The following is a 26,655-nucleotide window of genomic DNA, read 5'->3' as shown; positions in this document are numbered from 1 at the left end:
TGTTCCGCCGGGAACAATCCGAGGCTGGCCCTGGGTTTCATGCACCTCCCAGGTCCAAGCCGCTCAGGTTCAGGCACTCAGGTAGTCCTCAGAGGCGCAGACTCAGTTGGGGCTGCGTTTTGTGCTCTTCCCAGGTCCGAGCAGCTCAGGTAATGAGGTGTTTGGCGAGCGCCAATGCTGCGACTTATCGCCTCCCCGCCACTTGGTTATCTGGGTGTAAAACCGGCGCACCTTCTCAGGCAGATGTTGACCGTCCAGACCCCCAAGAAGTTTTAGTTAGCAAAGAAGCCAGTTTTATAGATAATGTCTCTCTGGGGCTGTGATTGCCCCCTTCCGGCTCTGGCTGCCTGTCACCGGAGGGGGAAGGTTTGCAGCCGGCTACCTCTGTTTAGTCCTTTGTTCCGTGCGCGGGCTGGCGGTGTCTTAGGTTACGGCTGGCTTTTCGCATGGTAGATATCCCACAGTCTGGTTTGCTAGCCCAAATTATTTCGCTCAGATAGTGCTCAGGGTATTCAGGCCAGATTCTTACTTTCAGCGATGCAGCCCGCGCCGCGCCTCCCTGCCCAGCCCCCGCTTGCTAATGGCGGATGCAGGCGTCTGCACTGCTTCTCCGCTGGAGGAGTTACCGTAGGGCTCGCTATCTGCGAGTTTTAATTGTTTATTTATTTTTTCTCCCTGTTATGTTGTCCTCTGTGCTTCCAAAGCTCGGCACGGATTCGGCAGTGAGAAGGTTTCCTGGTGTTTGGAAACTTCTCTCTTTTTAAGACTCCCTTCCCGGGACGGAACTCCGTCCCTCCCTCTTTTGTCTCTTTTATTGTCTTTAATATTTTTTCCTACCTCCTTTCGAGGAGTTGGGTTGCTTTTCTGGGTACCTGATGTCCCCTGCCGGCATTCAGAAGTTGTTTTGTGGAATTTACTCGACGTTTAAATGCTCTTTTGATGAATTTGTGGGGGAGAAAGTGTTTTCCCCGTCCTACTCCTCCGCCATCTTGGCGCCTTCCCTCGGAGTAAGCGTCTTTTAATTTCATGGCTGCAATCACCATCTGCAGTGATTTTGGAGCCCAAAAAAATAAAATCTGACACTGTTTCCACTGTTTCCCCATCTATTTCCCATGAAGTGATGGGACCAGATGCCATGATCTTAGTTTTCTGAATATTGAGCTTTAAGCCAACTTTTTCACTCTCCTCTTTCACTTGCATCAAGAGGCTTTTTTGTTCCTCTTCACTTTCTGCCACAAGGGTGGTGTCATCTACATATCTGAGGTTATTGATATTTCTCCCGGCAATCTTGATTCCACCTTGTGCTTCTTCCAGCCCAGTGTTTCTCATGATGTACTCTACATAGAAGTTAAATAAGCAGGGCAACAATATACAGCCTTGATGTACTCCTTTTCCTATTTGGAACCAGTCTGTTGTTCCATGTCCAGTTCTAACTGTTGCTTCCTGACCTGCATATAGGTTTCTCAAGAGGCAGGTCAGGTGGTCTGGTATTCCCATCTCTTTCAGAATTGTCCACAGTTTATTGTGATCCACACAGTCAAAGGCTTTGGCATAGTCAATAAAGCAGAAATAGATGTTTTTCTGGAACTCTCTTGCTTTTTTGATAATCCAGTGGATGTTGGCAGTTTGATCTCTGGTTCCTCTGCCTTTTCTAAAATCATCTTGAACATTTGGAAGTTCACGGTTCACGTATTGCTGAAGCCTGGCTTGGAGAATTTTGAGCATTACTTTACTAGCGTGTGAGATGAGTGCAATTGTGCGGTAGTTTGAGCATTCTTTGTCATTGCCTTTCTTTGGGATTGGAATGAAAACTGACCTTTTCCAGTCCTGTGGCCACTGCTGAGTTTTCCAAATTTGCTGGCAAATTGAGTGCAGTGCTTTCACAGCATCATCTTTCAGGATTTGAAATAGCTCAACTGGAATTCCATCACCTCTACTAGCTTTGTTCGTAGTGATGCTTTCTAAGGCCCACTAGGCAAAAAGCAAATTTCAGTGATTTTTTTTTATTCATGTTCAAAATGGGTCATAAAGCGGAAGAGACAACTTGTAACATCAACAGCCCGTTTCGCCCAAGAACTGCTGATGAATGTACAATGCAATGGTGTTTCAAGAAGTTTTGCAAAGGAGACAAGAGCCTTGAAGATGAGAAGCATAGTGGCTGGCCATCGGAAGTTGACAACGACCAACTGAGAGAATCATCGAAGCTGATCCTCTTACAACTACATGAGAAGTTGCCTAAGCAGTTAATGTTGATCATTCTACAATCAATCAGCATTCAAAGCAAACTATAAAGGTGAAGAAACTTGATACATGGGTGCCTCATGAGCTGACCACAAATCAAAAAGATCCTCATTTTGAAGTACCATCTTCTCTTATTCTATGCAACAACAATGAACCATTTCTCAATCAGATTGTGATGCATAATGAAAAGTGGATTTTATAGGACAGCTGGCAATGACCAACTCAGTGACTGGACTGAGAAGAAGCTCCGAAGCATTTCCCAAAACCAAACTTGCACCCCAAAATGTCATGGTCATTGTTTGGTGGTCTACTGCTGGTCTGATCCACTACAGTTTTCTGAATCCCGGTGAAACCATTACATCAGAGAAGTATGCTCAGCAAATTGATGAGATGCACCGAACTGCAACGCCTGCAGCCAGTATTGGTCAACAGAATGGGCACAATTCTCCACAACAATGCCTGACTGCAAGTCACACAACCAATGTTTCAAAAGTTGAAAGAATCGGGTTACGAAGTTTTGCCTCATCTGCCGTATTCACTTGACCTCTCACCAACCATCACTTCTTCGAGCATCTTGACCACTTTTTGCAGGGAAAAGACTTCCACAACCAGCAGGAAGCAGAAAATGCTTTCCAAGAGTTCATTCAATCCTGAAGCATGGATTTTTATGCTAAACAAACAAGCTTATTTCTCATTGGCAAAAATGTGTTGATTTTAATGGTTCCTATTTTGATTAATAAAGATGTGTTTGACCCTAGTTACAATGAATAAAATTCACAGTCCGAAACCACCATTACTCTTGTACTAACCTAAATATTTTAGATTCCACATGAGTGATAACATATGGTATTTGTCTTTCTCTTTCTGACTTGCTTCACTTAGTATGATAATTTCTAGATCCATCCACGTTGCTGCAAATGGTATTATTTCATTCTTGTTAATGGTTGGGTAATATTCCATTGTGTATATATATGTGTGTGTGTGTGTGTGTACATCACATCGTCTTTATTCATTCATCCATCAATGGACATTTAGGTTGCTTTCATGTCTATTATAAGTAGTGCTTCTGTGAACATAGGGATGCATGTATCTTTTCAAATTATAGCTTTGTCTGGGTATATGTCTAGGACTGGAATTGCTGAATCATATGGCAACTCTATTTTTAGTTTTTTGAGGAACTTACATACTGTTTTCCATAGTGGGTGCACCAATTTATATTCCCACCAATAGTGTAGGAGGGTTACTTTTTCTCCACACTGTCTCCAGCATTTACTCTTTGTGGATTTTTGATGATAGCCATTCTGACTGGTGTGATGCGATACCTCATTGTAGTTTTGATTTACATTTCTCTAATAATTAGCAATGATGAGCATCTTTTCATGTGCCTATTGGCTATCTGTATGTCTTATCTGGTCATTGTTATTCAGTCACTAAGTCATATCCAATTCTTTGTGACTCCATGGACTGTAGTATGACAGGCTTCCCTGTCCTTCACTATCTCCCAGAGTTTGCTCAAAATCGTGCCCAATGAGTCGGTGATTCTATCTAACCATCTAATCCTCTGCTGCCCTCTTCTTTTGCCTTCAATCTTTCCCAGCAATCAGGGATTTTTCCAATGAGTCGGCTCTTCACATCCGGTGGCCAAAGTATTGGAGCTTCAGCATTAGTCCTTCCAATGAATATTCAGGGTTGATCTCTTTTAGGATTTACTGGTTTGATCGTGCTATCCAAGGGACTCTCAAGAGTCTTCTCCAGCATCACAATTTGGAAGCATCAATTCTTCAATGTCCAGTCTCCAATGGTCCAGCGCTTATATCCATACATAACTAGTGGAAAACCATAGCTTTGTCTATACGGACCTTTGTCAGCAAAGTGAGGTCTCTGCTTTTTAACATGCTGTCTAGATTTGTCATAACTTTTATTCCAAGGGGCAAGTGTCTTTTAATTTCATGGCTGCAGTCACTGTCTGCAGTGATTTTGGAGCCCAAGAAAAGAAAATCTGTCACTGATTCTGCTTTTTCCCCTTTTATTTGCCATGAAGTGATGGGACCGGATGCCATGATCTTAGTTTTCTGAATGTTAAGTTTTAAGCCAGGTTTTTCACTCTCCTCTTTCACTCTCATCAAGAGGCTCTTTAGTTCCTCTTCACTTTCTGCCATTAGAGTGGTATTATCTGCATATCTGAGGTCTTCTTTGGAGAAATATCTATTTTGGTCTTCTGCCCATTTTTCAATTGGTTTGGTTTTTTATTGTTGTTGTTATTAAGCTGTATGAGCTGTTTGTGTATTTTGGAAATTAAGTCCTTATGAGTCACATTTTTTTAAAATATGGAGGAGAGCCTGCATTCACCTACAAGATGAGGACAAGATTATAGCCTGCATGTCCATCCTATGAGGGCTTCCCTGGTGGCTCAGCAGTAAAGAATCTGCCTGCAATGCAGGAACCACAGGAGATTCAGGTTCGATCCCTGGGTGGGGAAGATCCCCTGCAGGAAGGCATGGCAACCCACTCCAGTATATTTGCCTGGAGAATCCCATGGACAGAGGAGCCTGGTGGGCTATAGTCCATAGGGTTGCAAAGAGTCGAACTTGACTGAGGCTACTGAGCACGCACGCACGTCCATCCTATGATGCTCTGTCCTCTTCTCCCAAAGTGCTAGAGCAAGTGCTTAGACAAGTACACACACCCACATCACCTGTGTTAGTCAAGGTTCTCCAAGAAACAGAATCAGTAGGATATGTGTGTGTAGATAGGTAGATAGAGGAGTGCTCAGTCGCTCAGTCATGTCAGACTCTTTTTGACCCCAGGGACTGTAGCCCACCAGGCTGTGCTGTCCGTGGTATTCTCCTGGCAAGAGTACTGGAGTGGGTTGCCATGCCCTCCTCCAGGGGATCTTCCCGACCCAGGAATCAACTCTGTCTTCTGCACTGCAGATGGATTCTTTACCACTGAGCCAACAGGGGAGCCCGAGAGGAAAGTAGTTGCTACTGAACTGAGGGTTCTCAGCAGTTGCTGAGCCCTGAGACGCATGCTGTTGTGTGTTCTCATTTACTGAGTACAGCTGTCCATCCATCCCAGCTACCAGGGGACCTGTATATCCTGCGATAGGAAAAGTCAGAATTAAGGACTGAGACTTTTTGTGAAAAACAGGACTCAGTTTTGAGTAAACCCATGAAAGGTCCTGCAAATATTTTTATATTCATCAAAACAAAACACTAAAGCCAGGACACTAAAGAATCCATTTCCATCACAACATCTGATTCATCTTCTGTCTGTCACGATGGGTTCTGCTTGTTCGACTTCCCCTTACCATTCCTAATACACTGAAAAAAGAGTCAGGATCTCTCTCCCTTGAAGTTTCAGCATGCAGCTTGTAAATTATTTCTGTGTTGGTGTATGACGGCAGTCCCTTCTCTGTGTCTGTTTTCCTTCTCTCTCAGTGTGCACTGCCTTTCTGATGTTAGCAGTTGGAGCTGTTGATTGCCCTGAGACGCAGCACCAGACCCGGGGGCTGGGACCATCAGCCCTACTTACGCATGTTCCAACCACCACCCCACCCCTCGCCCTCCTGACAAATGAAGAAGTGTAATTCTCAGGCTGGGGGACTGCCCCTGTCGGCTCCCTTTCTCTCTCCCAGAACTTCACTGCAAACGCCTCCCTCCTGGTTCTGTGATCTGCTCTGCCTCCTTTATCTAGTCCTAACTTCCTGGATTCCACTTATCCCCCAAATGACCAGCGGGACTGAAATCTGTACAGAAATGGAGCCATGTACACGAGAATGTCATGAAATTCAAGTTCAGGGAGGGGAACGGTGTTCTTCCTGAAGAGCATCCTCTACAACACAGCTGGCAAGCTCTGCCGCTCTCCCCGCCTCCCCTCCCCTCGCTGGGGATACTTAGCCACCACAGAAACCTAGGGAGAAAGAGTTCTAGTGCTATTTTCTGGAAAATACAGCAAAATAAAAGAATGAGGGTAGGAATTATTTCAGGCTCTGAAAGCAGGGCCATTACCACCACCATTTCAAGCAAGCTTATTAAAAAGTCGCTTACCTCCACTTACAGAGATCAATCATATTTGCCAATGCCAAGGAACATGAAAGACCCCGTTACGATAGAAAGTGATGGTGAGTTTGAGGCTGAATAACCGATCCAAAGACAGAGTTTTAGTCCATGGGGTCCTACATTTGTAAAAATTTGGAGATGAACTCAATGACGGCGGAAGCCCTGAGTTGGGACTGATGCAAGGACATTGCATCCACTGGGCCCAAGGAAATGTGTTAATTTAGATGACTTTCAAGAAAGGATATAGGAGAAAATGCGGGTGTCATATGTGAACATAATCAAGGCTTAAAAACAATTACAGTGGATTTGCTTTCTCCTGTCCTCTTTGTGGTTATTAGTTGGTTTTTTGTTTCTTTAAAGTCTTGACTGAATTTGTTGCAATATTGCTGCTGTTTTATGCTTTGATTTTCTTGGTCACAAGGCATGTGGAATCTTGGTTCCCCAACCCAGGATTGAACCCACAACCCCTACATTGGAAGGTGAAGTCCTAGCCACTGGACACCAGAGAAGATCCAATATTGCTTGTAATTCACCCCCCATAATAATTACTCTCACTATTACCACCACCATTGCTACCTCATTTTGTGCCCCTTCAATTGCCAGGCACTGTGCTGGGTAGCTGATGTATTTGTTATTCAGTCACTCAGTCATGTCTGACTCTGTGCGACCCCATGGACTACAGCACACCAGGCTTCCCTGTCCTTCACCGTCTCCCAGAGCTTGCTCAAACTCATGTCCATTGAGTCAGTGATACCATCTGACCTTCTCATCCTCTGTCATCCCCTTCTCCTCTTACAGTCAGTCTTCCCCAGCATCAGGGTCTTTTCCAATGAGTCAGCTCTTCCCATCAGGTGACCAAAGTATTGAAGCTTCATTTTTAGCATCAGTCCTTCCTGTGAATATCCAGGATTGATTTCCTTTAGGATTGACTGATTTGATCTCCTTGTATATCTTGTCCAGTTCTTTCAGCAACCTCACCGCAATGGTGTTATCACCTGGTTTTAGTGAAGAAAATGAAGTTGAAAGGGATGAAGTGGCCCAAGATGACTCACTGGAAGTTACTGGCAGTCCCAGCCCACCTGCTCCCCAAACCCCTGTTGTTTCCATTCTTCCGGGCCCAGGGTCCCGCTGCGATTAGGCCAGTTTCCATTGTCCTCCTCCCGAGTGAGCCCTCACCACTACTGGGTGGTCTCAGAAGGCCAGCCACACTTTTCTGGCTCCTCACTTCCACCACAACTTCCCAGTCTTCCCACTGGCTCCTTCCCTTAGGCTCAGCCCCTTGTGGCTACCCTGGGTGATTCTCCTGAACTGTTCTCAGAGATCCCAGCCCCCAGTAGGTGACTGCAGAGGCAGAGCCCAGGGGCCCTCATTACACAAGAAAGAAGCAATAGGTATAATAGCACATTAAAAAGTGACTTTTGAACCTGAAAGCTGAAACCACCTCCATTTGATTTTATCTGTTATTTACAAACCCACTGACACATTTCCCCTTATCTCCAGCCTCTTCTGAAGGAGAACAATTCCCGCATCAAGAAGCACTCTTTGTAAGGCAGTCATTTCACACACCAGCTGGCAGTTTGACCTGCAGTGAGCCTTCACTGGGGCATATTTCTTTCCACTGACTTTTTTTAAGCATTAGCTGATTTAAAGCCAAGTGGATAGAACCAAGCCTTATCTTGGAGTGCAAAAGTTTATTATCTGTATCAAAGAGCAATGTGAAACTATGTTCATGTTACTCTACCTAAAAGCTATGTACATTGCCAAATCAAACATCTTACTTTATATCCCTTAGGTGAACCCTGCCCTCTACCTCCCCAGTCAATGAGGGGTCCATACAAACCAGCCTCCCATGTGAGTGCGGGATGTTGGGAACAGGTGTAATAGCCCTATCCACCCCCAGCCTGGAGCAGGAGAGTCTTGAATGCGCTCGGGCACCTCTGAGAGCATCCTGTGCTACTTTGGGGCTACAGGGATGGAGGTCAGAAGCCGTGATGCAGGAGCCCTCCCCTCGCCCCAAATAGCATCCCTGGCAAAAAGAGCCACATCTTCAAATGGAAAGAAAGATTATGATCTACATTTTCTCTCCTCCAGGGCAGGTCTTAGAAGCTGGGTATATTCCTCCTTTGCTGAAATAAGGACTTCCAGGCATCTAAAGTAACATCTTTTGAATGGATGCCAACACAATCATGAAGCCTCAGCTCCCTGAAAAGTTTAGTATTTAACAATTCATGCTGGTTACTCAGCGGAAAATTTTCCTTGTGCTTACCTAACCTGCACATTTGTTTGAGCTTTTCAACAAATGCACTCATTTACTTAATTCTCTGAATATGTTCATGGAATATTATCACATACTAGAATAGTGATATCAATAAGCTCCTCAGCTTAATTAAGCATATTCAACAGCCAAATGCCTAAGCTTCAGACAGAATGTGCTAATCTCATATAAATATTATGATTCTTTGGGTAGCCAGGATGAGTATCCCATAGGAAAGGAATCTGGTCTCTCAGACATAGTATAATTTGGTCTTTTTTTTTAATAAATGAGAGTGTCTCGCCAAATATGATCACCAGGTACTATCCTAGTGGTAAGAAAGGAGCCCAGGTCTGGTGTTTTCATCCCAAGCTGAAATGCTCATCAATTATGGGTCACGTCCTCCTCTACAAGGGAGGGCCAGGGTGATGGGGTGCCCTGGAGAGAAGAAGACCCATAAAGGGACTCAAAGCAAATTACAATATGTTTTTCTTAAAATCACTGATAGTTTATAGAATGAACTGCATTCTTTCTCTCTGTGAGTTAATAATGTTACCAAATATGATCTTAAATGGAAGAAGCATCTTGAAATTCCGGAGGACTGAAATATCATTTTGGAATGAAAAGGCTTAAAAACACATGCCAAGCATTAAAACATTTCTGGTCTCCCACCCTGTGCTCCGTCCTTGGACCTTTGCGTCTAGGGAACCCAGGGAAGGACCCAACTTCTGCTCCGGGGGAGGGCTGCAGACTTCTCGGACGCCTTCCTCCAGCCCAGGCCAGTGGGAAAGCGCTGGGGCCGTGCTCCTGCTCTGGGTTCCGCCTGACTCTCCGTCCTCCATCCTCCCCCCTCCTCAGTCAGGTTCCTGAGCAGTAACAGAGCCCTGACTAATAAGCCGAAACAGTCCCTACGGCCCCCAACCTATCACTGCAGCTCAGGTCGTGAATATTTTCAGTCCTCACATGTGGCAGGTCCCCAGAACAGTTTTCAGCATGCTACAATAGCATCACATCTGAAGCATACCGCAGTGGGTCTTTAAATTTTAATTTCTTTTTATAAACACACACAGATACACTTTTACATAAACCATAAGGCATACTCACTTATTGATGTGTGATTTTGTTTTCATCTTGCTTGGCTCTCACTTTCTCACCCAGTTCATCCTCCACCCATTTCCACCCACAGGTAACACATCAGAACAACTTTGTAGATTCCCATGCAGATCAGCTCCACACTCAAAAGCGCATGTTTATAGGTGTGCGCCCACTTGCACACACACACACACACACACACACACACACACACACACATGCACGATTATACACATATACATACACATATGGGAGGTTCTTATCATTGTTTGACCAAACAGGGTTATTTATGCCTCTTTGCCCCCACTGTCTTCTTTGCTTCTTTTTTTTCTCCTTTCCTGGTGTGTTGAATTGTTAAAATTGCAGCCTTCCCTCTCTGCAAGGCTCTCCCCTGCCTTTTTTCTGATTCTCTATTATTTGGCTGCTATGGCACATATTTTTATTCTTCTAGAGTTAAAAAGTTACTGAAACAAAGTCTTAAGTTACAAATCCACCCTCCTCCACGCACAACCAGGGCTATAGCTTGTTTCAACTCCCCTTTGGACATCCTCTCACCTTAGCTCCAACGTTCTTACTGCTTAAAATTTTAGTTTTTACACACACACACACCACACACACACACACACACACACACAGGGTGTTTTTAGTAGCTACTAAATATTTTTACTTAAATACTCTACTTTTTATGTACATCTTTGTTTCTTTTATTTTCCATATTTGTCTGAGTTTATTTTTCTTCTTGCTGATCATCATAATAAGGCTTTATACTTGCCTTGTTGTTGTTCAGTTCCTCAGTCGTGTCTGACTCTTTCAGACCCCATGGACTGCAGCATACCAGTCTTTTCTGTCCTTCACCATCTCCCAGAGCTTGCTCAAACTCAAGTCCATCGAGTCGGTGATGTCATCCAACTATCTCATCCTCTGTCATCATACACGACCATAGGCCCTGAGGGAGGCATGGGGAGTGTGCTGGGCTCTGGAGCTGCATGGGTTCCTGATATCATTCCCACCAACCCCCGGCCCACTCCCACCCCAGGACCTGGCTCTGGCCCCTGTTTCAGCTTGCTGGGCTCTCAGATCTCATTGCTGTATCTCAGTTCAGTTCAGTTCAGCTGAGTCACTCAGTTGTGTCTGACATTTTGCTACCCCATGGACTGCAGCATGCCAGGCTTCCCTCTCCATCACCAACTTCCAGAGTTTACTCAAACTCATGTCCATTGAGTCGGTGATGCCATCCAAATATCTCATCCTCTGCCGTCCCCTTCTCCTCCCTCCTTCAATCTTTCCCAGCATCAGAGTCTTTTCCAATGAGTCAGTTCTTCGCATCAGGTGGCCAAAATATTGGAGCTTCAGCCTCAGCATGAGTCCTTCCAATGAACATTCAGGACTGATTTCCTTTAGGATTTACTGGTTTTATCTCCTTGCAGTCCAAGGGACTCTCAAGTTCTCCAACACCACAGTTCAAAAGCATCAATTCTTCAGTGCTCAGCCTTCTTTATGGTCCAACTCTCACATCCATACATGACTACTGGAAAAACCAAAGCTTTGACTAGACGGATCTTTGGTGGCAAAGTAATGTCTCTGCTTTTCAATATGCTGTCTAGTTTGGTTATAGCTTTTCTTCCAAGGAGCAAGTGTCTTTTAATTTCATGACTGCAGTCACTGTCTGCAGTGATTTTGGAACCCAAGGAAATAAAGTCTGCCACTGTCTCCATTGTTTCCCCATCTATGTGCCATGAACTACACTTGCATAGTTCTTTTTATACGCCAGACAATCTTCCAAGCACTTAACATATGTGACCTAGTTGAGTCCTCTCAACAGATACTGTCATTATCTCTATTTTGCAGATGAGAAAACTGAGGCACATTGGCATACTACTTACCCGAAGTTGCCCAGCAAATGACCTGGCTGGTCTGCAGATGAGGGAGCTTGGCTCCAGAGTCCATGCTCTCTTGTTTGGCTGCCTGTCAGTGAGTCCTGCTGGAGAGGGGGCTCTGTGCATAATGAAAGTTTAGTCCTCTTACAATGGAAAATTACTTTCTTGTGTCCTCACTATGAATGATAGTTGGACTGTGTATAAAATTCAGGTTGACAATTATTTCCTTCCATTGTCTCCTGGGCCTGTTGCTGTCACTGAGGTGGGGGCTGTTGTCTGAGTAGCTCTTTGCAGGTTCCCTGGAGCCTGGTAATAGTGGGTCTTTTCCCCTGAAGTTCTGCAGTTGCACTATAATATGTGCAGGGGTAGATTTATTTTTATTTATCCTGCTTAATGCTCAGAGTGCACTGTCAACCCAAGGGCTTATGCTTTCCTTCAGTTCTGTAAAAATCTCAACTTCTATCTTTTCCAATATTGCTTCTTCACTATTGCCTCATTCGCTTCTCCTAGGACGCTTATCAGACTGATGATGATGCCTCTCAGTCGCTTCTCTGTGACTCTTAACTGCTCTTGCCAGCTTTACCTCTTGCTTTCTGTGCTGTGTTTGGGATGGATTTTTCTATACTATCTTCCAGTTCACTAATTCACTCTTAAAATATGTCCAGTCTGGGGTTTAGTCCCTTATCCCTTCTATTATTTTTGTTTGTTTGTTTCAATGATTCTAGTTTTCTTTTCAAAATTTCTTTCCTATCCACTTGCTCTTATTTCATTTATATTAGTTCCTATTTGCTGCATGATTTCTTGTTCCTTTTAAAGAAAACTTACACCTGCATTCGCCTCTTTGAGTATTCTCAACATGCTTATTTTGAAGTCTGTCTTGGGAGTGTAGACTGGAACAGTTGTGATGAAGAATAGTGTTAATTCAAAACACCAATCTGCTGAGACCCAGCAAAGGAGATTTCTCACAGACTTACAAGACTCCATGATGAATGGCCATCACAGTGCTATTTCTCTTCACGGAAATGGGGGCAGTCTAGTTGTTCCAGCCTCCGGAAAGGGAAGTAAAATTGGGGAGTCAGGGGTACTTACTATGAAATGTATGTAGCAGTTACAAACTGAGAATTAGATGCACATATAGCAAAAGAGGTAGATGTCCAAAACACAGTGCTGATAAATAAGCAGGAAACAGAATGAGATCTGTAGCACAGTGTTATTTCTATAAGTTAAAAAACTACACAGAAAGCTTATAATGCCAATTGTAATATCACATACAATACAAAGACGCACTTCAAACAAATTAGTGTGTGTGCCTGCTGGAGGAAGAGGAGAATAGGAATGGGGGTGGGGTGTAAGGCATGAGGATAAAAATGCACACACACACACAGACATACACACACACACACACACATACACACGCCCACATAAACACACACACAGAGGAGGCTTTCTCCAGACTGATGAGGGTGGCATGAGTAAATGGAAGAGTAAGACTAATTCAACCCTCTGTGCTTCTGTATCAATAAATGTCTTCTTCTGCCTGTCCAGAAAACTACTTTTTCATCTCTCACAAATTCATGTCCCAACTATTGATTTTGCTATCTTTTCTTAGCATTAGATTTATTCATATGTTTTGGCATTTGGGTGGACAGTTTCATTTTTAATGAAAACCACTTTCTTTCTTTCTCTTTCTCCCTGTCTCCTATGCTCATCCCTCTCTGTCTGACAGGCCCTCCAGGCCCCCAGTCCAGAAGCAGCTCTAAGAAGGACAGTCTGAAGCCGCTGCTCCCAGTAGTACTGGGATAGAGCTGTGGATGACCCGGTCAGAAAGTCAGTGGGCATCTCAGCTCAGCCAACAGAGACTGAGTTTGCCCTTTCTTCCATCTTGGGCCTGCGTGAGGCATGAACTCAGCCCCAGGCGGCTCAGGAAGAACTGGTTTCCCTTGGTCCCCTTTCACTCATAGGCTGGGTGGCAGGGAGTCTCCCCTCGACCTGCGGCTTCAAACTGTGTCTTGCACAGCACACACTTGGTCTTCTTCCTACTTCTGGACCAGAGTCCTGAGACTGAAGGCTTAAGCTCTGCTTTCTACTGTGCATTTCTGTCCCACTTCTGGTCTTCAGAAATATGTCTTGTCATCTAACCCAGCAAAGCCTTCTCAATAGTCTGTTTTAATCTTACCCACCATTGCTGAGGTGGGAAGAGGTGATTCTTGACTCAATAGGTTGTCAAATTTCACAAACATGTTTAGATAGAGCCTGATGAAATATTAGCAAGGAGGAGATGAAGGTGCCTGATTTTAAGGCTTGAAATGATTTATGTACTCATTTATTGGAAATTCATCTAAGACTGTACACTTGCTTTATGCTAGGCCCATTCTTTTTACTAACAGCCTTATGAACCACTCAGGGAATGCAACCTATGGTAACCACAGTCCTCTGCTTAGAACACAGAGAAACCAGCTTCCATGTCACAGTTGAAAGCAATGCTCCAAATTCAGAGCCACTAACTAGACCTTCCTTTCAAAGACACCCCTTGCAGTAAACATTCTGTGTTCTCCACGCACCCTAGTCCTGCTACTGAAGTGTATTTTCATTTGATTTCCCTGGGCTACAATACAATAATAGTGTAGTCAAAAAGAAGAAGAGATTTCTTCCTGGGTCCAAAGCCCTTTGGAATTACCTAGGATTCTAGTATTAGCTGTCCTCCCCCATTCAACCCCTCCTTCAATCAATGTACACCTGGCCTTCTCCACTCTCTGACCCCAATGGCTCTCTGACTGGAATGGCTTTCCCAACCCCCCCACTTTACCCCTTTGCTTTTCCTGGAACCCACTCAAATCTCACCTTTAGTAATGATGCCTTTCCCAACACCACTAGCCCACCTTTTCCTCCTCTCAACTTCCCTCTACCATTGACCAATGGTGAGCCATCTGCCCTTCAGAATCTGTCACCTTATAAATACAGTTTCCTTCCAATATGTCTGAAAGAGCCTCGATGCCTAAAGCTGTGTCACAGATGCTGGTTTGTTATCTTCTGATCCCATCCAAGAGTCTTGAGATACAAGAAAGCAGATATTATCCCAGTTATATTATTATTCCCTATTTTTCAAATGATAAAGTTGAGGCTTAGAGATGTTAAGTAAGCTGCTATACTAGAAAGTAACAGAATTGGAATTTGAACTTGAATCAAAATTGCTGCAGACAGTGACTGCAGTCATAAAATTAAAAGATGCTTGCTTCTTGGAATAAAAGCTATGACAAACCTAGACAGCATAATAAAAAGTAGAGACATCACTTTGCCAACAAAGGTCCATATAGTCACAGCTATGGTTTTTCCAATAGTCGTATATGGATGTGAGAGCTGGACCATAAAGAAAACTGAGCGCCAAAGAATTGATGCTTTTGAACTGTGGTGTTGGAGAAGACTAGAGTTCCTTGCACGTCAAGGAGATCAAACCAGTCAATCCTAAAGGAAATCAACCCTGAATATTCACTGAAAGGACTGATGTTGAAGCTCCAATAGTTTGGTCACCTGATGTGAAGAGCTAACTCATTGGAAAAGACCCTGATGCTGGGAAAGATTGAAGGCAAGAGGAGAAGGGGACAACAGAGGATGAGATGGTTGGATGGCACCACCGACTCGATGGACATGAGTTTGAGAAAACTCTGGGAGATGATGAAGGACAGGGGAGCCTGGTGTGCTGCAATCCACGGGGTTGCAAAGAATCAGACATGACTTAGTAGTAGTGTAGTCTTAGTCGCTCAATTGTGTCTGACTCTTTGCAACCCCATAGACAGTAGCCCACCAGGCTCATCTGTCCATAGGATTCTCCAGGCAAAGATACTGGAGTGGATTGACATTCCCTTCTCCAGAAGATCTTCCCGACTCAGGGATCAAACGCAGGTCTCCTGCATTGCAGGCAGATTCTTTACCATCTGAGCTACAGGGAAGTCCTTAGCAACTGAACAGTAACAACTCTTGACCTACGCATTTGCAATCACTTTGTAGTATAATCAAAATGGCAAAGAGGTTTGCTTCATCTCAAGTCCAACTTCAGCCAACTGGTTATCACTGCCCAAAGTGCTGTGTTGAAGAGCCAAAGTCAGGCTCAGTGGGAAGGCAAACCATCCACAACAGAGGAGCAAGGTCTGCTGTGCGTTCAGCTTTTTCAAGGAAGAGCACGTGGGCCACCTCCTTGCCATCCACCACATCATACTAACGTTCTTGAGTTGGGATGGAGTCTTCTATCAGTCTAGTCTGTATGTTCCGTAGCACTTAGAACATAGTGCTTAACACAGAGTGAAGGAGCAATAAATAGGTATCGCTTGACTGTAACATCAACATCCTCAATAAGGCACTGCATGGTGGAAGCTGCACAAACAGCTCGCAACAACTATACTGGGAGGACGTCAGTGAAGGGCTCTGGTCTGGACCAGCTAAGCAGCTTTCACTTGGTACATGATTTCAAACCAATATGCATGCAAAATAGAGTATGAAGCTTCAGGAAAATTGTTTCATCCAGAAAACAGTATCAGTTTGAAAAGTGAGTTTTGCTTCTGCGTGATGGTTATACCTCTCATATGAGCTACCACTTGGTACAGACGAACTGCACTCAGAAGTGCACCGCCTCCACGTGCCCTCCACGGGGTTGTTTCTGAGGCCCTGCATCTCTTCTGGAGCTCTGTGCACTCCTGCACCCCTTGCTGCCACCCCCACTCTGTCCATTAATGAATCTGAAAGGGAGATAAGGTGTTTCTAGCATCTACCATTGTAAATTACCAGAGACCAAATTACTAATTACCACCATTCTCCTACAAGCAGAGCGCTCCTCCCCTCCTCGGCATCTCCTGCCTCGGGCTGGGAGTCCTCTGTTTCCGTTTCATCTCTTTTCCATACCTCGGGACAGGGATGTGTCCAGGAACCCAGGCCAAAAGCAGCAGATTTATCACCATGCTAATGACAGCAAGCTGCATGCAGAGTGATTTCTGCAATCCCCCTCAACTCCTTTTGCCAAGACCTGTGGAGCTGCAAGATCCAGCCGATTACAGAGACTGTTATCATCGCATGAAGAATGGCTCTGTTGGAAAATGCAATTAGATATCAGCCATGAGGCTATCTTTAGAAGCTTGTTGGCGAAGATCTCAAAAACAAAAATCGCCCTATGGCGGATTTGTAGATGTTAGCCAAATTGGCCAAAACTGAGAATCACTAAACACATTTCCAACCTACCTCTGTCACTATGCGGCATTCTGACGACTCACCTCGTGTCCCCTAGGTATAGCTCACCGTTCAGGGAGTGGGTGTCTATGTTTGCAGAGTTTATAGAACTCTCAGTCCTGGTGGCAAAACCTCCCTCTCTATTTTCATGAGCACCATTTCCTAGCCTGGGACGGTGAGAATCTTTCACCCTATCATTCCAAAATAGCTTCCCCAGGGCTTGGGAATGGAGAAGGAAATGACAACCCACTCCAGTATTCTTGGCCTGGGAAATCCCATGGACAGAGGAGCCTGGTGGGCTAATGTGCATGGGGTCACAAAGAGTCCGACACGACTGAGTCACTAACCTGCCACCAGGCATGGGGAAATGGCCCTGTGGGAGGCACGTAGACAGGGAGGCACCTGGTCAGAGAGATGAGTTGTCAGGAAAGCCACCTGTCAAGGATGTTCCTGGCGGGGAAGCTTGTTGTCATCGGGGAAGTAGTTTCCAGAGGGGCGGGCAGCCCCATATGGCTCTAAAGGATCAGGTCTTTGTCCAGTCCCATTAGGAGGGAGGCATCTAGGCACATGGGGCTTCCCTGGTAGCTCAGATGGTAAAGAATCCGCCTGCAATGTAGGAGACCCAGGTTCAATTCCTGGGTCAGGAAGATCCCCTGGAGAAGGGATAGGCTACCCGCTCTAGTATTCTTGGGCTTCTCTGGTAGCTCAGATGGTAAAAGAATCCACGTGCAATGCAGAAGACTTGGGTTCAATCCCTAGGTCAGGAAGATTCCCTGGAGGAGGCCATGGCTCCCCACTCCAGTATTCTTGCCTGGAGAATCCCCATGGACAGAAGAGCCTGGCAGGCTATAGTCCATGCTGTGGCAAAGAGTTGGACATGACTGAGCGACTAAGCACAGCACAGTACCCAGGCACATAAGAGGCTTGTGGTGCAAGGCACTGTGCAGATACCCAAGAAACCAGCCAGGAACCATGTAGCATCAGCACTCCCTACTGTGAACCTGAGAAAGCCCTTGATGACCTCCTCAAAATCAAGAGAGGGGTCTCAAGGGGTACTGCACTTGCCACAGCACTGTCTCCTTTTATTTGAAGAGTGCGTATGCCATGCTTCTTTAAAAATCAAGTCAGCAATGTTGGAGGCTCAGCCCAGCACTGCCTCTGTGCCCCCAACTTGTTGACTCTGCTGGCACAAACAGTACGATCATGGGGGAAGAGACTGTTCCAGGTTTCAGGTCCTGATGGCTCCAGGCTCATCCAGTACTCATCCGTGGGCCAGGTTCCCACCTCCCCACTCCCTTCTAACACAGTCCCTACACTCTCATGGGCCCCACTTGGAATTGGGGTGTGATGATTGCTTTCCCCAGTCCTTGGCTCCCTATCTGTGCCTAGTCCTCTCCGGTGAGGGGAGGGGAACACTGGAAGTCATGGCAGACTTGCACTGTGACACACCAGGAGATGGTGGTCTCCAAGGTGAAGCTGAGGGACCTGGGGATGTTTAACCTGCAGAGGACATGTCTAAGTGGAGAAACCATAGCATCCTCAGATGTATGAAGGAGTCTCACTGACCATGAGAGAGATCCTTTTTCTATGCTGTTCCAGAGAACAGACCAAGTCCAGATGGGAAAATTACAAGGAGTCATGCATCAACACCACATCAGTAATTCCTTATGTATGGTTTAACTGGTGGAACAGCCCGGGTACATGCAAGTGAGAGGTGAAATGACCATCTCATTCTGTAGAAGGGACTCCTCAATTAGGTGGGGAAATTAAACTGAATGGCCTCTGCCATCCCTCCCAACCTTAATAGTCTAGGAATGCCCTAGAACTTTCAGGGAATGGCCAGGTCTCCTGTGACCACTTCACTGGAAACTCAGTTCAGGCATAGCCTTTGACACATGTGCTGTGCTCAATTGCTTCAGTAGGGTCTGACTCTTTGCGACACTGGGGACCGTAGCCCACCAAGCTCCTCCATGGGATTCTCCAGGGAAGAATACTCGAGTGGGTTGCCGTGCCCTCCTCTAGGGGATCTTTCTGACCCCGGGATCCAACCTATATCTCTAAAGTCTCCTCCATTTGCAGGCAGGCTCTTTACCATCAGCACCTAGGAAGCCATCTGAGACACAGAATGTACTTTATACAAGGAAAGGAGGCGGTGAAGTTCCCAGGCTCTCTCAGAATCCCCCAGTGACCTGATCTCGTATCCCAAACGGGATGTGCAGTACAGACAGCACTGACATGTTAACAAGTGCGTGGAGCCCTGGGACATAAACAAACTCCAGGGCGGCTGCTGCAGCCAGGCCTCAAGCACGGCATCACGGAGCTTCAGAGATGGGGGAAGCCAGGCGGTCATTCTGTCCCAGGTCCTACCCCAGGCAGGAATTCTCCATCCAACACCCCAACACATAGCTGCCCAGCTTCTGCTTGAGCACCTTCAGGAGGGGACCCACTGCTTTGCCAGGAGGTTTAGTCCATTTTGAGACAACTTAATCCACATGGAGACAGTCCTCGTGAGCCATGTCTTCCCCATACTGAGCCCCAAGTCTGCCTTCGTTTAACTTGACTTTTACCCTCGGCGGAAGGACAGAAATAAATTCGTTCCCTCGGCCATATAACAGTGTTTAGATTTTTAAAGACAGCCATTGTCTCCAGAACTCCAAATATTTTTTTTTTCCTGTCTAAACATCTCCAGTCACCTTAGCCATTTCTCACATGGTGTGGTTTCAGACCCCCTCACCAGCCCAGTTACCATCTTCTAAATATGTTCTGTTTTACGAATGTTCTTTACAAAAAGTAGCTCCTAGAACAAATAACCAACTGTATTCTGACCACTGCAGAGTACAGAGGTGCTCTCACCTCCCTTGTTCCACTCACTGTGAAAAGTGAAAATGTTAGTCGCTCAGTCATATCCGACTCTTTGGGGCCCCGTGGACTGTAGCTCGCCAGAATCCTCTGTCCATGGAATTCTCCAGGCAAGAAAACTGGAGTGGGTTGCCGTTTCCTCCAGGGATCTTCCCGACCCAGGGATAAAACAAACTGCATTATAGATGCATTATAATGGATTATAGATGGATTCTTTACCGTCTGAGCCAGCAGGGAAGCCACTAGACCTGCATTAATGCAATATGGTATTAGATGTATTTCCTACCAAATGACCAACTGTTGTGTTCAAATGAAGGTTATCATCAACTAAAACCACAGTATTTTTTATTTGACACAGTTTCTTTATAGCTTAAAAGAAAGAAGTGCATTTCAAGGGAGCCCTATAAAGTATTAGAAGATCAAATCCTGCCTCCCCCTGCATTAATAATGCACACACAGAACTATTTAAGAGACTATAGCCCCAGCGAGGATTATGAGGGACAGTCTAAGATAACTGAGCCCACGGATACTGTCTCCAAAGGTGGAATGTGTGCTTGTACTGATGTGCCAGGGGCCCAGTCTCTGCAGCCTCTTCTTCCAGACATCCAGGGCATGAAGGGCTCTTCTTGGAAGCTGTACTCACCTTTTTAAAATTTTTATTTGTCTATTTTTCTGTGCCAGGTCTTATTTGCAGCATGTGGGATCTTCGGTTGTGGCATGTGGGATCTAGTTTCCCGACCAGGGTTCGAACCCAGGACCCCTGCACTGGGAGGACAGAGTCTCCAGGGAGGAGAGGTCCCTGTGCCCACTTTTGCCTTTCTCACCCTGCCTAAGGTTTTTAACACACCGCCTGCTTCCAAGGCCACCTCTTCCTCCAGCCCGCTGAGGACTCACCAGGGGTTTCCTCTGTGTCTCTGACAGGTCGCCTGAAGGAGGAAATCACCCAGCGGCACGTGCAGCAGGTGGCTCTAGGTGGGTACAGAGTGGAGCCTGCAGGCGGACGGTGAAGGTAACACAGACTGAGCTGGTCTGGGAAACCCACACCTAGCTGGACCTCAGGAAGGTCAGGGGTGGGGAGGACTGCTGTCAGGGCAGCTTCCTCTGGACGCCCCTCCTCTCTGGCGCCAGGCTTCCCCTCCAGTGTACTTGCTTCCGGCGGTCAGCACCTGGCACCCACCCTCCCAGCAGCTGCCTCATCTCTGACCTTCTCCACCCCACATTCCAACCTGAAGTCACCCACTATATCCCAGCTCCTCAGGGTCCTACTTGGAGCTAGACCAGCTAATCCCAGAAGGAACAACTGGTGGTGAAAACAGCTCCCGGTGGCTGAACTCTTCTCTGTGCACTGTTTTGTGTGCCCAACAGTCCTGAGGCCAGTGCCTTTTCTGGATGAAGGTGATTCAGTGGCTTGCCCAGGGTCACAGGCTAGCAACTGTCAGTGCTAGGACTTGAACCAGGTCTCTGAGTCCACCCCAGACGCCCTTGGTCTCCATGCTATTTACTGCCCACAGCAATGATGGGCCCATAACGCAAGCACTAAACCAACAGAGTGATATTCTGAGAGGCCCTGGGCACCTTTTAGGCAGTGGGCATCCACTGAAAATGCCCCCTTGTGATACACAACCCAAGGAAGTCACCCAGGGAGAGCGTTCAGCTCCCTGGAAAGCTGGCGGAGCAGGGTTCCTGGGCAGGACCCCCGTGTCCTCTCCACCTAGCTGGGATCAAGCCTTCTAGAGCTTTGATTAAATAAGCTATTCTTGTATTCCAAACAGGGGGCTTCTCCTTGAGAATGTCTGACCCCCGAAATCACCTATAGCTGGAGAAACCTTGCACCCAGGGTCTCTGGGGGCTATGGAGCTGAGCCCTAGCACCATCAGGGTAATCCATTTGACTCCAGTAACTTGGATTAAGGGGGAGGTTGGTTGTTCAGTTTAGGTCATAACAATGATCATATCAAATAACTAGCGATTACATCAGAAACATACAACAAGGAAGCCTTAGCCACACAGACAGAACCCAAGCTTTTCCCTGTTGGGCCTGGGACTGAAGGGTCAGACGGACGTTCGGGGTCTGCCCTTCTCTTGCCAGAGGTCTGTGCAGGGGCTTGGAGCTGAGATTCTGTGCAGGGTTGGCAGAGCACCTTCCTCCAGATGCAGCCAGGGCTCCCGGGGTCCTCTCTCCTAGGGCCAGGCTTGGGTGGGGCACAAGGCTCTCCACTGGAAGCTGTGTCGAGATGCAGGTCACTGGATGGGGAGTTGTCCCTGGGGCTTCCCCCGGGCCTCTTCTCCAGTGTCCATCATGCTTGTTGAATAGAAACAATGATGTGGAAAATACCACTCAAATCATTCCAAGGGCAGTTTCACTCTGTGGTCTGGGGAGCCATTTCCATGGCTTTCAGGGCAGGACGTGCTCCAGTCTTTCTGCCCCCCAGTCCCGACCCTGCCACGTGTCTTCAACAGCAGGCTCCTCCTTAATTCCTCCACTCACCTCTCTGGAGCCTTCTTCCAAAGTATGGCCGGTGTCAGGTTCAGCAGGGCCCAGCTTCGCCCAAAGTAATCAGCAAACCTCAAACGAAAAACACTGTAGCTGAGTCTCATTAAGAGCATTTGAAATGCCTAATTATCTTAAAAGCTGACTATCCCAATTAAAGAGGAAGTGGTACCATCTCCAGCTGCCATCTTGAGATCAAACGCCACGTGGCTGTCCAGGCGCCTCGGGAGCTTGTCTGACAGGTCTGTGGACCCGCCGGTGTGCTGTGTCCCAGGGGACCTCAGTTCAGAAACTTCTCCTTGAGAGAAAGTCTCGATGCAGCAGGTCGCTTGCAGCGCCATTTCCTGCCTTAACCCTCGCCCTTCAGACCATCGTTGGGGCTGAAGGCCAGGACCCACAGCTTCTGTAAGACCACAGACAGCTCACTCAGTGTATTTGTCTTCCTGACGTTCTGTAGTTTGAGTTTTGGTGGAGCGATGAGGAGGTGACTACACCCGCTCTTGCGCTTCCACTCCCGTGGGTTTGTTCGTATGGCGGTCCCTTCCCTGTCTGTTCTGTTTCTTCGTCTGCTTCTTCTCCTCTCTACTTTCCCTCCATTTCTGATATTCCCTTTGGTAGTATTTCTTTCTTTTACATCCATGAGTGTGTAGCTGGGGGTTGGTTGGTTGGGTTTGGGATTTTGGGGGGTGGGGGAGTTCAGGGGTAATGAGGGAGTCTGAGCAGGAGAGGTTTTCTCATGCATTTTGCATAAGAATGTGTCTCTGTTTGTGGGAATGGACATATGCCCAAGAAAATTTGCAGAAAGGCAATCTCAAAAAGCAGAAGTTTAATGGTGAGGTGAGAGGTGCCGTGGGGCTTCCCAGGTGGCACTAGTGGTAAAGAACCCGCCTGCCAAAGCAGAAGACATTAGAGACCTGGGTTTGATCCCTGGGTTGGGGAGATCCTCTGGAGGAGGGCATGGCAACCCACTCCAGTACTGTTGCCTGGAGAATCCCCATGGACAGAGGAGCCTGATGGGCTACAGTCCCTGGGGTCGCAAAGGTTCGGACACGACTGAAGCAACAGCATGCATATATTGTTCTATCCACTATCCTCTGCCCACTGTAGCCCCAAACCAAGTCAGCTTTGACCTTCCCCACAAAGCCTCGCCTGCCCCTTTCTCCCCAGTCTGCTTGTCCTCCAGCATCAGGCACCTCGGCTGGAGCACCACCTTTGTCCTGTAATTATTTATCTCCATATCTATTCTCCACATGAAAATATGAGCTCCTGGGAAGCTAGGTGCAGTCAAATTCACCTCTGTCCCTGCAGCAGCTGGCACAGGCAATAAACAGGCCAGAGTCAATGCTTCCCCAGATGACTCTGAGACTCACGCATCTTATAGAAGTGTAATGAGACATTTGAACATAAAATAAGTCCGTTTAAAGGAAGTATAAGGAATAAATGCCTTTGGACCCCACAGTTGAGCAGATTCCAACACGCAGGCAGTAAATCCAACTCTATCTTATCTAGCAGAAAGAGCAGAAAGAGGAGCACCCAGAGTTCCATAGTTTTCATTTTCTGACAACAGGAAGCATGCTAATTTATCTGCAGAAAGAGAATTTCTTCTGGAACTAAACACAAAGCAGAATTTATTGTGAGGACCTTTGTACAAAGGACTCTGAGTGACAGAGAATGACATCGTCAACTGCAGTTTTGCAAAGGTTACCGAAATGTTGTCCAACAAGATGGTTCTCGCATCGACCCTCTGTGGAAGCAAGAGGCCCGTCAGGAGCGCGTGACTCACTGAGGGTGTCTCTGGGAGCGGCGAGGTGACATGCCGGGCGCCCAGCCCTCTAATGGCCACATGGAGCAGGAACAGGACAGGGAGAAGCCGCCCCAGGATGCAGGGCTGTGCCCTCTCTCTCAAGTCTCTTCTGAGCAGTATTTGATCAGGGACTGGCTCTCCTTCAGCTCACAATCAGAACTCTACCAAGTGCCTGTGATTAAAATTTAAAAAGCGCATGACACTGCCGGGCAGCATGTGAAATGTGACAGGTGAGAGTGAGCACCAGGCCATCGGAGCTCCAGGAACTGGGGATCTCACCAAGGCCATGGGCCTGAGCCAAGCCTAGAAGAATGGGCAGCACTCAGAACCTCAGAGAAGAGCGTGGGGAGAGGGGCTGGGGTGTGTGTGCATGTGTGTGTGTGTGTGCGTGTGTGTGTGGTATATATGTATATGTATGTGGGGGATATGTGTGTATGCAGTCTGTGTGTGTATATGTGTATGGGGGGTGTATGTGTGTTTGTGGAGTGTGTGTTCATGCATGTGGGGTATATGTGTGTGGCATGTGTTTGTTTTGTGTGTGGAGGAGGTGGGGGGAGGATGACTGTGGGGAGTTGATCTGAAATCGTCCAGAAAAAAAGGCTAAAATGGTGAGAAGGGCCAGTTTATTGAGAGCCTTGAACCTGAGCATTTCACTCACAGGCAGTTGAGCCACTGGACATATTTCTGAGCAAGGTAGGAAGGCTTGGTAGGAGATGCCTTTTAGGAAAAGACAGCCCCAGGCAAGAGCATGCGTTCTTCAGCATTCGCTACTTGACTGACAAGTAAATAGTCTGCACCACCCTGGGGACCACCCCCCTTGCCCACCTAGCCACCCAAGCCTGAGCCCAGCCCCTGCACTGGGCGCCTCCTCTGGGTACACACACCTGCAGCCCGGCCCGGGGGGATGGTGCTCCTGCTGTCTCTGAGTAAACCTGCTGCAGATGCTGCCCAGCGAGAGCTGGGGCCTCCTGGGAGCCCCACACTGGCCACTCACCCTGCAGAAGCAGCCCCTGACGGCAGCCCACGGTGGCTGCAGTGCCCTGTGGGCCCTCGAATGACCACCAGGCAGGGCCCACCAACCTGACCTGAAGACCCAGCAGTGAGAGCACTGAATCCCAGCAGGGCCTCTGGCCCTGACCCTGAAGGCTCTTCCCTGTTCCAGCTCCGAGTGCTCTAAGAAGCTTCTGTCTCCCAGACAGAATCGCTGCAGTGACCTTGTGGCACCCCTGCCGTGCTCCACACGCAGGCCCCTGCCATTGCCACCTTGTGCCATTCGGCAGAAAATTCTTTAAGACTGAGTCTTGAAATACTCTTTTGGAATTCTGAGCCTGGGAACCACAAATCTTAGAGAAAACAAAAAGCCAGACCATCATCAATTTATTCAGCAGATTTGACTGAGCACCTAGTATGATCCAGACCAGGAATTCCAGGGTATGGAGAGGAACCGCTAATGGAGACAACTGCCTGGACCCTTGAGGATCAGGCAGCTCAGTGGTTTTCAGATGGGCTCTGTGGGACCCCACAAGGGTGAGAGAACCCAGGGTACAAATGGCAGCACCCCCAGATTTTCACGTGGATCAACCAAAACAACTTCTATTTCCCTTCTTACCACTAAGCCTTTGTTTGGGGAAAAAAAAAAAAAAGTTCTGTAGCTTTCAAGAACCTTTCTCCCTCACAGCGGTAGAGGCTGGAAGCTGGAGATCACGGTCAGGTGCTGGTGAGGGCCCTCTCCTGGGCACAGACTGCTGGCTTCTCATTGTGCCCTCGCATAGTGGAAAGATCAAGCTAGATCTCGGGTCTCTTCTTAGAAAGGCACTAATCTCATTCATGAGGGCCCCACCCTCATGACCAAATTACCTCCCAAAGGCCCCACCTGCAGATATCATCAAGTTAGGGCTTCGATTTCAGCATGTGAACTTGGAACGGGGAGGGGGCGGAGAGGACACATTCCATTGGTAGCAATCAAACACAGAAGACAAAATCCTAACCCCTCAACCTCATGTGCTGGATTAAAATGTACCATGGCCATCTACTCCACCTGTCCTTGTGCTTGGCCAGTCTCAGCCAGGAAAGGTCTCGGTGTGTGGTAGGTCCTACTCTATTGCCAGTGTAGTGGAGCTGCTTGAGATCCTCCCATTTCCCCCAAAGAAACCAATGATGAATTTGGGGAAATCGGGGTTGTCTGTGCTCAGATACAAATGATAGGTGCTGTGTATTCCATATAACCAAGAAGAAGCTCTAAGTGGTGCTTTGAAAATACTGGTGTTGGGCTTCCCTGATGGCTCAGTGGTTAAGAATCCACCTGCCAATGCAGGAGATGCTGGGTCCACTGTGATGGATTTTAGGGATCCCGAAAACCTGAGTTTTAGGGATGCCAAGCTTCCTGCTAATGTCTCTCTAAAAAGCCACCAAGATTGAGGCATGTGGTCACCACTGGTCGGTGAGGCTAAAGTGACAGTGGGTAGAATTGCCAAGGGACTCAGGCCCAGAGAGAAACCCTGGGTTCAGAACTGTGGGCATTTCTGAAGAGTGAGGCAGCCTCCGTGGACTGGATGCAGGAAGGAGCAGCCTCTGCACAGACCTGCCCCAGGCAGAGTGGGGGATCCCAGGGGCCTCAGAAAGAGGGTCATTGTGCCAGGCTCTGGGTGGTGCAACCAGAGAATGCTGAGGAGAAAGTGGAGGTACAGTTGGGGTCCCAGCAGGAAGGACTGTGGAGAGACAGGAGGAGGAAAGAGCTCCAGTTTGAGCAGAGGTGGTCGTGGTCAG

General features: G+C 47.1%; 1 protein-coding gene across 10 annotated transcripts in view; it reads left to right on the top strand.

Moving 5' to 3' along the window:
- Window positions 1-26,655, top strand: part of KIF6 (kinesin family member 6) — a 425,617-nt gene that overhangs the window by 370,006 nt on the left and 28,956 nt on the right. For all 10 annotated transcript variants that reach the window (XM_070777912.1, XM_070777913.1, XM_019986270.2 and 7 more), the window contains one exon: window positions 20,517-20,567. In XM_070777912.1, the coding sequence (XP_070634013.1) occupies window positions 20,517-20,567 (51 nt within the window). The remainder of the gene's footprint in view (window positions 1-20,516; window positions 20,568-26,655) is intronic.

Source organism: Bos indicus, chromosome 23 (assembly GCF_029378745.1).
Source record: "Bos indicus isolate NIAB-ARS_2022 breed Sahiwal x Tharparkar chromosome 23, NIAB-ARS_B.indTharparkar_mat_pri_1.0, whole genome shotgun sequence".
Lineage (NCBI taxonomy): Eukaryota > Metazoa > Chordata > Mammalia > Artiodactyla > Bovidae > Bos > Bos indicus.
Note: the sequence above shows the minus strand (reverse complement) of the source record. Positions and strands in the feature narration are given on the sequence as shown.